The sequence below is a fragment of the Cydia splendana genome, chromosome 9, assembly GCF_910591565.1.
Source record: "Cydia splendana chromosome 9, ilCydSple1.2, whole genome shotgun sequence".
Lineage (NCBI taxonomy): Eukaryota > Metazoa > Arthropoda > Insecta > Lepidoptera > Tortricidae > Cydia > Cydia splendana.
The window spans coordinates 14358789-14372343 of record NC_085968.1 but is presented as its reverse complement, the minus strand read 5'-3'; the positions used below and the strand labels follow the sequence as shown (position 1 = coordinate 14372343).

The 13555-nt window shown below is 36.4% G+C and overlaps 1 protein-coding gene across 1 annotated transcript in view; it reads left to right on the top strand.

Annotated features, from left to right (window-relative positions):
- Positions 1 to 5676: 5676 nt before the first annotated feature.
- The window catches only part of LOC134793680 (actin-associated protein FAM107A), a 40991-nt gene continuing 33112 nt past the window's right edge, over positions 5677 to 13555 (top strand). Inside the window, exon 1 of the mRNA XM_063765333.1 lies at positions 5677 to 5761. Coding sequence (XP_063621403.1) covers positions 5692 to 5761 — 70 coding nt within the window. The 5' untranslated portion in view covers positions 5677 to 5691. The remainder of the gene's footprint in view (positions 5762 to 13555) is intronic.

The window sequence follows — 13555 nt, the reverse complement described above, 5'->3', positions numbered from 1 at the left end:
TCAAACGCTTTTTTAACGCGCGTTGAAAAAGCTGTCGTGCGAATGGGGGCTAAATGCTGAAAAAAGAAATAAAAAAGTTGATCAAGCAGATCTTGTCAGTAGAAAAAGGCGGCAAATTTGAAACATGTAGGCGCGAAGGGATATCGTCTCATAGAAAATTTGAATTTCGCGCCTTTTTCTACTGACAAGATTTGCTTGACCATCTATATCTGTAATGATCATGAATTGCTTATTTAAAGATATTTGATGAGCTGAATAAACATTTCAATTGTTAGTATTACCGTGAACACGTTGAAAGTTATTTTTTTAAGAATTTTAAGATGTCAAACGTGTTTATATAATATGAAAATATGAAAACTTGTATTGGATTCTTCGTGTTTCCATCAAAGAGTATTGTTTTCCATTAATTTTGTTTCCAAATACAAGCTTAAAATAATGTAGCCTTGAAAAATTTATTTTTTTACTCTAGCAATATTAGATTGCGCGCGCTCCATGGGGGCGGAAGTTTTGTTTATCAATCAGCAGACGCGGAATGGATTTGTAGACGGGGAGTTGCTGATCCTGTGTGCGCATCGCGTGACAAAAATCGCCGTGTTTTTATATAACACAAAATAGCCGGTCGCTCTCACGTGTTTATATCTAAAATATTGTGGTAGATCGCGATTCATCAACTGACGTGTACGCCACTTCGATTATTCTGGTGAGTTACTGTTCATAATGATTTTACCGAGAGGTTTTAGTAATTGACATTGACAGCTGTGTCTGTGAAAAAAGGGAATGTTTATGTATTTTTTGGTTCTATGCAGGCGCGGTATATAAATGTTTTTACCTTGCTTGACAATAAGATCCTCAATCCTTAAATTCATAGTGTAGGTACAATGCTTCTAATAGTGATACCCGGTTTGATTTTATCTTCATTTCCAATTTATATTTATTTCCGTCGTTGAAAATAAATCACGATTAAAAATGATAACAACAATAGGTATCTCAGTGCAGTCTTGTATTTAACTAATTATGAATTAAAATAGAACAAAGGTTATTATAACGGTAAACAGATCAGCTGTTTTGGTCGATAATACCTAACTGTAGTGTACCTAGTTAACAAGCAACGATACCAATTATTATATGTAGTAGGTATATCGTAAGAAAGGAGTCTTCATTTATTAGACAGGTACCTATAGACCTCAAAAAGCACCTAATATTTGCTCAGTCTATTTTTATGGATTTTGAATTATTGCGCAGAACTCCAAGAAACCCCTGAAAGTCTATTAATTTAGTACACAATACGAATTATTGAAGTAGAGACCCTTTTCGTAATTTATATTATCTAAAAATAACAAATTGGTCCATGAATAACAATACTATGTATGTATATAGGTATATTATCATGGACAAATTTAGAGGAACGCAAAAAAAGGTTTAAAGGTTAGGTCTAGAGCGGCGGTCGGCAACCTGCGGCCCGCGGGCCGCATGCGGCTCGTGAATCTGTCACTTGCGGCCTGCGAGCCTCTCTGGCTATGTAATATTGAGAAACGACAATGTCTGATAAAGTCATAAAATATTAACAAAGTGCGGCCCGCGTCAACTTACTCATCGTTAACTACGCTACTAAAACTACGCAAAAAAAGGTTGCCGACCGCTGCTCTAGAGTCTAGTGGATTACTAGCACCTAAAGTAGTAAGTAAACTTTTTTGTGTTTCTCTAGCCCATGAGTGTATATATGTATTTTAAAATCATTTTGTAAGCATGCGTTGGATGCAGTGGTATTTAAGATGACTGCATTCGTAAAGCCGAAGTGGTGGTGGAGTGATCGCTGATCGACATGAGAAGTTCTAACAGCTTGGCCTACTCACTAAACTTCTTAAAAGCCTGTTCAGATATATTATCAGCTGAGCACTCCACTCACTCCACTCGAGGCGTCATATAAAACGCGACGCAAATTATACTACACTAACTATTCGCGGTAGTGCGTCATACTAATAGTTTCGCTACTGTAGGTCTTCAATCCTCATTGACACCGTCAACAAATATTATAATCTTGGGAAAAAAATACTGACGATGTTTTGTTTTGAACTGTGACCCGGATAGATTTAGGTGACGCAAAACGCAAATGGACAAATATAAAAGAATCTGGGTGAATGAATTCTACTCTGGTCATCGTCATTTCATCTTAGAGTATTACCTTAGATTAGATTGCATCCCCTGCTAATACTTGGGAGTAGAGATGGGTAACTACCCGGGTAAATACCCGAGAGCGGGTATTTACCCGGTAAATACCCGATATTTACCTACCCGCGGGTATATACGCGGGTATTTTCGTTTTTCTTCTAAATTTGATGTGTTTTATGGTATGTGAGTATAAATAAGATTAATTTAAGTATTTTTTTATAATGTTACATAAAATGTATGTTCAAACTAATTACGAAAAGGTTGCTATGAGGTGAAGTTCGATTTTAACATATCAGTCCAATTATGAAAATCGTGTAAAATCATTCCCTGGCTTCCGGAAATGTTTTAAAATGCTTTTAATATACATTAGAAAGATGAAAATAAAGAATACTTATGAATGATAATAAAAAAAAATTGTGCCTTATCCCAACTTGTGAAGCTTATAAGTCAAACACAGTTAGTTTTAGGACAAAAATGTATATAACCTTTTTTGTAGAAAATTTTGTCTACTTTAGTTTGTACATACAACACTTTTCGATATGAATGACAGATTCCAAGAAATATGAAAAAGTTCACTTTTGCCCCCCTCCCCCCAACCACACCCCCCGCCGACCGAAGTTGGAATGTGTATTATCAACGTATAAGTACGATAATTTACTCAAGTCTAAAAAAAATACTCTTATGACGGCCTTTTTTTAATATTTGGGTCATTCCACCGTTTCGGGTGTTACACTTGAACTCATAAAATAAGGTTTTATTCAATATTGTAACAGGAACTAGGAGGTTATAACTATTGATTCATCTACTACTTTGATAATATTTTCTTTTCCTGTACACACATAATTAAAGTATAAGAGCAATAACGAGAGAATCACTAAAAAGTAGCTGTTTCGGGCGTTACGGGAATTGGCCTATACCTTCTGACCATCAGTACCAAAATGCATAATTTAGCGAATTTTGTCAAGTAACCTCCAGTTTTATTTATGTCAAGTAATAATAGTTAGCATAGTCTACTGAAACACTGAAGTAACACTTAGTATCACTTTTCAATTAATTTTAATAAAATAAATTACCTCTTTCGGGTGTTACTCATGGTTCGTTTCGGGTGTTACGAGTACGAAATTAAGACAGATTTATACGAAATTATGGCTCATTTTATTGAAATTATTGTCTTTTTAATAATTTCGATTAAAAACATAAGTAATAAATGCTGAATTATTATAAAATACATTAATCTTAACAATAAAAACTGTTTTTCGAAGATATCATAATTATTTTTCTTTCAATGCGAATATTTCCGAAAATATTGACTTAATCAATAAATGGTTGATGGTGACACCTATTCATTTTAAAAGATCTATCCAACGACACCCCAAATCACAGGATTAAAGTCGAAAAAAAATTAAAAATATTTTGTACAGGAGCTAACTTGAAAAAAATTTTTTTTTTAATTTTTTGTGTTACTACTTTGTCGCCATAATTGATTTATGTATCCATGCCAAATTGCAGCTTTCTAGCACTAACCATCACGGATAAAAACCGGGGACGGACAGGCGGACGATCAACACGTTTCGGGTGTTACACAACTTCAAACTTTAAAACATACGACTAAAGCAGACGCTAAAACAATAATTATTACACATTTGCATAGGTTCACATCATAGCCTTTCTTTGGCAAAACATGTTTGGCTATAGTTACTTACGGGAAAAGTTACACATACTTTTATCTCTTTTTCGTTTCGGGTGTTACTTTGAGACCACAGTCTAGAATACTCTTCTAAAAACCGATCAATCCATGCTTTTTAATATTTTTAAAGACAAATTATAAAATTACGATATTTTACCTGAAATAACTGCGGGAAATTTGTAACAGTTTACAGTTACTTTCTTTTTAATTAGTCTTGCCAATATCGCTGTATAAAATTAGTTTTACACCTAAAATTTAAACGTTGTGATCAAATACATGAAAAACATGTAATAATTGTTTTTTTTTTGGTTTTTTTTTCTGACATGAAGGTTTGGTATGTTTTCTATGGAAATAGGTAAGTGTTGACTTCTTAAACTAATTTTTATTTTTGAACCCTTGGTAGCGTTTATTATGGAATGACCCATTTATCAAAATTGTACTAAAAATTCCTTAGTTACAACTGCAACTGCAACTAAACCATTTCATTTTAAATGACACACAATAATTACAGCCATTAACTCGGTTTATATCTCCACTTTAAAACAAATCGACATGTGCAACAAGAAATGAATCTACCCGTCCATTTGGGTAGATACGGGTAAATACCGGGTAGATGGGTATTTACCGGGTATTTACCTGGGTGGGTAAATTGGGTAAATACCCGCGACCCATCTCTACTTGGGAGCATATTAGGATCCGCGAAGGTAGGGTTTTCCGACTTTTGGTCTTTCTCTCTTCACGGTCTTTGGCATTATCCTCTTATTTATCTTATCCCCCGTTTTGGGGATATAGTTATGTCATATAAAATACCTATGAATCCTATGATAACAGAACGCAGGTACTTGAAAATATTTAATAAGTATTCTTGAGATCATTTTGTACTTCGTACTCAAAGACGTGCTCGTACACAATTTTCTTGCTCGCTGAATTATATTCGTAGCTAGATGATATTTAATGACTTTGTCTGACCGGTTCAACCGCTCTGAAATCCACCTTACATAATATTACTTCAGTCCCCAAGTAATGTGGTTAAGGTAAGGCGATACTAAACTGATTTGGGAAACTTTTGCGGTTCTATAAGCTGGTTAAGACACTTATGGCCTATATCATTCAGTTTGATGCGCAGTAGGGCAAGAGTGTTATTCCTATTGGGTACACATGGCAGACGAGTCCAACGTTAGGGCGAACCTGAGGGCTATCGCGAACCTCGCTACTTGAAGCCCTCCATCTCATGGATGAATTTTGATGTCCGGGATAGCCCTTCTGTTCACCGATAACTCCTCGTTGAGGATGCCAGAGTCAGATTATTGGTACGAAAGAAGTCACTCTGTAGGATAATTCTTATTGCCACAAAAGATCTATATGTCTGAGGGGCTACCGCGAAAACCGAAATTCGCAAATTGCGGGGATCTTACTCTTTTACTCCAATGAAGGCGTAATTAGAGTGACAGAGAAAAATGCCCGCAATTGACGATATTCGGTATTGGCGGTAGCCCTACTGATCTTTCTTCTGCATTTCAGCCCTAGCTTTTTGGTAACTTTGACATTTTGATCTGAATGACCTATTGAACACCCAAATTCGAAGATCGATTTCATCCATATAGATTTTACATTATTATAACGCTGTAAAACGATCATTAAAACGGTATTACGGTTGTCTCTAACGCATTTTTCGACAGCTCTTTTATTCTTGAGCAAGCTCACGTTCTTAACGTTCGCCTCGCCTATTCTCCGCAACTGACACGAACACGTGCAGGTAATCCTGTTAGGTGACCGTGACACGTTGCCCGGCTTCTCAGGAGGCATTTAGTCGTTGCCTCGCATCCGCCCTCGCCATGCGCGACGAGCCCCGCAAAACATCGCCGTCGCCCTCCATTCAGGAGAAGCTCTCCATCTACGAAAACGGTATTCAAATCAGTGAGCATTGTCGTTTTCATTGTGTCACCTTTTTCTTAATTTACTTGAAGCGATTAGTTGCTTAGCCATCAATTTTTTTTTAGCCTATTTGTGTGTCCCACTGCTGGGCAAAGGCCTCTCCCCTGGTTCTCCATGACTCCCGATTTAGCGCTAACTCCGGCCAGTTGTTAAGGAAGGCGTCAAAGTCGTCCCGCCATCTCCGCCTGGGCCTGCCCCGCCCACGCTTCTTCGTCGGCATCCACTTTTAACACCAAAAATGCTGCGCTCCATAGCGCGTTGGCAAACCTCCAGTTTGGACTTCTGATTCTCTGTGAGTGACCATGTTTGGGCACCGTAGGTTAGGACAGGCAGTATACACATCAATATGCTCAAATAATTTACAACATTTTAAAAACAAATTACAAGAAGCTCAACTGTAGCCTAATAGCTACAAAGCTTAGTAGTCGAGTTAGTTTGCCTTGCCATCAATAGATAGACCTATAATGCCTACCAAAAACCATTACAAGCAGCTCAACCTGTAGCTGTAGTAGCCGAAGCCGAGCAGTAAGCAGTAGTAAGGCGTGCGGCTTCTAAACCGGCGAACTTGGGCTCTCGTTTCCCGATGAATACATACATCGCGATAAAACTTTCATACATCTGCGAAGAAATACATAACAGTACGAATATGTGAAGTTCCCAATCCATATTGAGCTAGCCGAAACACGACATTACTTTATACAGCCCATTATCTAATTTATTGTTGTGGTCATCCCTATTCTCACTGAAACCGGACACAAGCAAAATATGTAGGTTGTACTTGTATATCTTCAGCTATTTAACATATATTCACCTTTCGCACCTAATCAGGCTCTGTTTAACGACTGAAAGTCTGACACGACTTTTTAATTATGGCGATGCGTTGATTGGGCTGGGCAAGTGGGCAGCCGTGTTTCGAAACGGCTGGTTGTCATTTGGCACACGTACTAACGCGAGGTTTAAACAAAAGCACTTGTCCAACGCTTTCACGGGCCGTGATTACGATATCCGATAGCGGTGACATACTGCGAGACCCGTTCAGGTCATATGATATGCTTCGTTATGCCAATATTTGTCTACTCTTATTTATTTCAATTGCGGAAAACGAGTAGGCATATCATTTACTTATTTGTAGAAGTTTGAAAGGTATGATTACATCGCGCAGGTGCCATAGGTAAACAGATCATAGAACGTTCATTTCCAAAAGCAACCAAACCGAACAAAACAACAGACAGGTCAATTTAGGTAACATACGAAAACAGAGTTATAATAATAAAATGGGTTCTAGCTGGTGTATTACATAACATCAAACTTGTCTTAAAGGGCCTCTGTGCTGTTGGCTTCGGCCCCACGCATGCCTCCCAAAGGTCCAGGACCCCATGGTCCCGAGATATGGAAAAGACACACAATAATAATAATAATATTCTTTATTGTGCACAATGAAAATATGAATAAATACAGCAAATTAACATAAATAAAAAACTACGCAACAACAGGCGGTCTTATCGCTAAAGAGCGATCTCTTCCAGACAACCTTCAGGTAGTAGAAATTATCGAAGGGAAGAAATAAGTACCTATAAGGGTAGCAAAAATAAATGAAGTGCAAGAACAGGAAAAAAAAACAGCACAACTAAATATATAACCATATGAATACATACATTAATGAGATATATAAATAAATAAATATATAAATAAATAAATATACATACATATATTATTTATTTAGTTATTTTTATTTATTTATTTATTTATTTAACATTTTAAATCACGCAACAAGGCCTATATTATAAATACCTTACAGACTAACAATTATATATAATATATATGCATTTTATAAACTATTTAGGCGACAAAACGGCATGGTTCCGTTGAATCGGTCTTGTGTCGGATTCGGCAGTTTGCCCCGGAACCTGCGCAATCGATGGTCCCCTAAGTAATAAAACATAAAGTACAAGGTGATATGAATGACACCTATGTATTTATATTATCATCGAATTGCGGAAAATTACAACTCAAGTAAAGATTTTTTGCGGATATACCAAGTTACCAAGGATTTCGATTTTGCGGGATTATCTAATTCTCCTCCCCAATTTATTTGAACGTTCATAAGCAGCATCAATTTATATTACTTATAACATTTAAGTACCCATTACTCTTGTTAAAGTGGACGCGTTCATCATTAGTATACCTAATGAATGACTAACTGTTTGTCGTAAATATATTGTTGAATAACTGGCGTTTAGTTCTGCCGGGTGTCCGAGCGGCGTATGGTGGTCCGGGGTCAAACATTTGTATACATTTTTACACTTTATTCCATTGAAATAAGACGAAAAATATATACATATTTTAACGTTGACTGTGCTTTGTTGTCAATACAATATAGTGTTGTTCTCACGTCCGTATGAATATGTAAGTAGCGGAATATGAGCGCCATTGTAAGAACAGTGACTTCTTGTGTTGTGTCGTTATCTCGAAGTAACTAAGTACCTTGCGTTTATCTCAAGAACAAGTAGGTGACTTGCGCAATCTACGCACCTTCACTGTCGCAGTTAGTATACAAGTGGTAGCTAACTTCATCAAACCTAGGTAGGTAAATACACGTACTCATACTACTCATAACTACCTATATATCTATGGTTGACTGCTGCTGTTGGGATGAAAATGGCTACAGTAACACTGCAGCTGTTACTGCAGTAGAACTGCAGTAACAGCAAATTTTTGATTTAAATCTATTAAATAATCTTTATTTGTTTACCTGTATATTGCATTCGTAATAGGTAGGTACAATATTTTGGTTTCGTATGAGAGAATATGGAGTAGGTACATTGGATATGATTCCGATAGCAATCCATAAGGGATATGAAAATTATCATCCAAGAATTGTTCGATTGCAATTTACTTCCTACTCGCCTTAAGCTTGACTTGAGTGACCAGAGAATATTGCAAATTGTGGTAACTAAGTATTTCATTAACGCCTTTACGTATTTGACACACATTCGCAAGACCGTTTTAAAACACCACACCGAAAAGGAATAACGCAGTTAAAACGCTTGCTGATCAAGTTATTAACTTTTACGGTACTAGGTTAAACGATTGTAAACTCATTCAACTGTGTCAGACTCACACGCCTGGGGTTCTGACGGCTTCCGTTTCGCCGTTTACGTCATGAACCCTAATTGATAATTATTCTGGCCGTATACTGTATTCCCAACGGTTGCGCCGGCGCTGGCGTGTCGAGGTCTCGGGTAAACTAGTGACGTGGAAATGCATAATAACTATGGGTAATCGAAGAACGCACTTATACTGGTTCTTCTGAAACTTGAGAGCCCGTGCTCGGTAAGGGATTGGAATGAAACGACAATGTTGCACGGATACGACGCAAATGTAGAGAACACTGCAGAAAAAATCGTTCAGTAAACGACTGCATAATTTCAACATACATCTTGCAATGCGGTTGCGCGCATTTGCCGCTAATTTGTGTTGATACAAAAATATAACGTCGCAAACGGAAGTGATGCAGCCGATGCAGCGCATATACGAGTACAACTATCCAATTTGTTACTAAAACTATTAAAAGTACCTAATAAAAGAACATAATGCACTTTTCCATCCATCGCTATAATTAATTGATAACTCTACCTATTAGCCAAGAACGTTCGTGCAGTCGATACTGAAAGTCAATTATATTTATAGGATGTATGTTATGTAAGCTATGCTAAATATGGATGGGTACATGAATTTATGTATTTAATTTATGCCACGAAAGTATAAATAAATAAAAGAACAAAAATAAACTTTACCGCTTATCGAGACAATTAACTGATAGAGAATAGAACTTTATAAATGAAGAAAATTCGTGCACGAAGTCGTATTCCTTATACCAATATTAGTAGGGAGTATTGTACAGTACCTATATGTAACCATAAAACCCCGATTTTAGTGAAAACGCGTTTTCCATCGTTAAAACTGGTTTTAACTAAATATTAATTTAGTTTTACTGGTCTAGTTTTCACGGTAACATATATAAATTTGGGAAGCCCCAACTAAATGTAACGAAGCCATCCTTTAATATAAAAAATATATTTATAAGGACAGATTGCACTTTACCGTCCATCGTTACAATGTATTGATAGCTCTATTAGTTACTTACTGAAGAAAGTTCGGTCAGCCCATTCCGAAATTCATGGTGAGACGCCTAGGGCTAGGGTATGAGTTGAATGTGAAATGATGTTGTCACAGTTACATGCCACCGAAGAAAAAAAATATTATAAAAGCTATTAAACGACAAAGTGCACTTTACCGCCCGTCTTAACAATAAATAATAGCTCTATTACTGAAGAAAGTTTGCAGCCCATACATAAATATTCTTAAGGAATATGTTATGTTTGAGTTTTATATGAATTAAGGCAGTTAGGTACGGTTACACACGAACTGAGCATAATTTTAAAGTTAAAACAGCTATAAAATTAAATAGTGCACTTAACCTTTCATCTAGGTATAGGTCTACCACTTATGTCAGGGTGGTAGTAAAGTTGCGCGGTGATTTTCTAGTAGCAGTTAGCTGAGTTTTGTGACTAAGACTGATTTATAGAATTTTTAATTTTATTGCAATATTAAAAAATACTCTAGTTATATGTAAGAAATCCGCAACGCAGTTCTGTGCTTCGTCCGTTGGCTACAAATGCAAATCAGCAACATGCTTCGTCCCGTTATAGAATTTAATTTTTTCACATAATACAAACCAACTTCACGCAACCAGCCCTTCAACCAGTACGTAGCTGACCTAAATTAGGGCTTGCAATATCGGACGGTGACCATATAATTTTTTTACCAACAGCTTCAGTTAAATGGTTGACATACAACAACTTATTGATGGCTCTATTATTAGTGAAGAAAGTACTAAGAGTATTTCATGCTCGCTGCACCAAAGTCATATATATTCATAGGAAGTACGTTACGCTATATGTATGGGTAGTTGAGCTCGCCACCCATGGAGCTGGCGTTTATCCTGCTCCCGATCCCCTTTGTCCGCTCCCGTGCCAAATGCCGGGCTGCACGCTGCATACTTAATGCGCCGTTTTGTACACAATACGATGCACAAAAGATAACTGGGAGTATCCGCGTAGCGACACGTGAACCTATCATTTTCACTTAAAACTACTCGAAAACAGTAGTGAACATTATGCCTATGTATACAAAAATCGATCGAGTTATATCTGAACGGGAGTCGCAAATGGGCCAAATTTATGGAACTGGGGTTTCATTTATGTAGGTTTAGTAGCGAGTAGAAGCTCTAAACCTGGTACCTATATTTAGCAAACGAGTGCGGTATGTAAGTTAGACCCACTTGCACCATCCCACTAACCCGGGGTTAAACGGTTTAACCGTCAACCCAGTGTCAAATTTACTGGTAACCATGGTAACTCCAGGTTTAACCGGTTAACCCCGGGTTAGTGGAATGGTGCAAGGGGGCCTTAAGGATTGCTTTCGCAGGAGTGTCAAATCCTGCTGCAGGTGACTGCACTATTTTGTATAGTCTTTAGTCTACTTCTTATTTAGCAGCAAATAATGTGATCCCAATTTGATTTAAAAATACGTTAAGCCCTTAAGAATTAAAAATATAAAAACATAACTTTAGTATAGGCTAACACAAGCAACAATTTTTCATAAACCCCGTGTAAATATATAAAAACTAAAGCCATTATCATTAAATTAGACTTTCTGGCATTAAAGAAGCTTTTTAATTTGAACATTCAGTGATGTTGTAATATAATTAAAAAAGGCAAATTACACGACGGTCGACCTAAGTACTAATAAAATAATAATTGTAAGTTGTAACACTAATTTAATTTGCCTTTAAGCATGGGCAACATGCGAACTTTCTTCTTAAGTGAATGACCGTTAATAAATTGTTAGAAGGTACGGTATAAGTGCGTTCTGTCCTTTTATGGCTTTTAACAATAAATTACACTTTCCTAGCATTCAATCTGCTTTTCACCTTGAACATTAAGGTTGCAGACGTAGAAGCCGATAGCCATCAAATGGAAACTACTGGCTAGCCTTTGCTCTACTATAGCGATGGCATACCAATTTGCTAATGGGCTGGGCAGCGATAAAAGTAGAACACTAAATTCCAAATATAATAGAATCGGCATACAAACGCGTAATATTTTTCACGTTTTTTCCGCTCATTGCGCTTTTTTCGCCTTTTAACAGAATGCTGAGAATAATACCAAACGAGATTTCGATACCATTAAAGTTAATTTTGTTCCATTAAAGAGTTTAAAGCATAATCGAACAAAATTAGAGTCAAAAGTAAAATGAATGAATTTTAAGCGGCTGTATCAAAATGTTTACAGATGTCATGTCGTAGACCTAAAAGGAAGTCAGTTACGGAAATATCCTGCAATACATATACGATTGTTCGATTTCTTGTGTTCTGCAGAGCGCGGTACAAACAATACATTCATGAATAAGTTATCATTAAGTATACCATAACCAGTAATATCGTATTGCTGATTGTGTAACTTGTTATATTTATGAGCTGAATCTAGCAATCTAACTAAGTCGGTATCCACATATTCTCTTTCGCAAAAAGACGTCCTTGCACTACATGTATAATATACTTACCGTTCGTTTTCGCGAATCGTAATAAAATCAAACGTGATTACATCAAGTAATATTCATGAAGGATTTCATATTCATGTATGCATTGAAAGTGTCCCTGCTTATTCAAATAAGCGAACACACGTTAACGACTAGCTGCCATAAAGGGTTAAAATATTTAGCGATTGTTACTTTCACGTGTCTTTTTTGACAGACAAATATTTAACCTTAGGTACATCTAATTAATATTTCATCCATATATTGTTTACCTACTTAGGTAGGTACTTATGCTGTGCCTAACATTAACCGTACCCAGGAATATTTTGCGAATTCATTATTAGGCGTACAAATACGACTAATATGTTTATACATATATGTGACGTTCCACGGGAAAAGGTACCTTATGAGGGTTTCTAGTTTCGGAGATATTAAATGTTTTGTAAAGAGGTGAAAAAATGCTCAGTTTTTTTTTTATTGTGTGATCTGAAACCTTAATGCCTAACGTTTGTTTACCTGTTTTTATTTTTGTTATAAGTTAGTTATAAGCCTAGTAATGTCGTCTCAGAGTTTAGTAGAAAAGGTACCTTATGGAAAAAAGATTGAAAATTCCCAAAAAAACTAGTCAATACGGGAAAAGAAGTTTGGTAGAGAACTGTATTAGCATTCTGCAAAACTAATTTGATAATTTCAGTTCTGGTTGGGGCGCCTCGCAAATATTATAACCGTACATAGACCGACATCACAAATCCAAGTAGACTGCTATTATACCAAAGTTACTCTCGTCAAGTCTTTCTTAACTAGAATAATCTTCATTTGGTTTGGTCGCATGCAGTAAATCAGCCATTGGTTTGCTGAAAAATGCCAATACCCGACGCATTACCTTATGGAATATCTGAGGTCATTGAACCTCAATGCCGCTTATCTTCAATAGCAACCGAAATATATTATTGATAAGAAATAGACGATTTATACCATCTTAACCCCAAAATATAATTAGTTTATCCTAACTGTTCCATCATCATCATGCCTCATCATGTAACTTGACCACAAGGTACCTTTTCATTACATACAAATTATTGTTCTTTTTTAAGATTATTATGACGAAGAACTAATTAAATTGGGGGCAGTTTAATGTAAATTAATATTTTCTATTCATAAAAG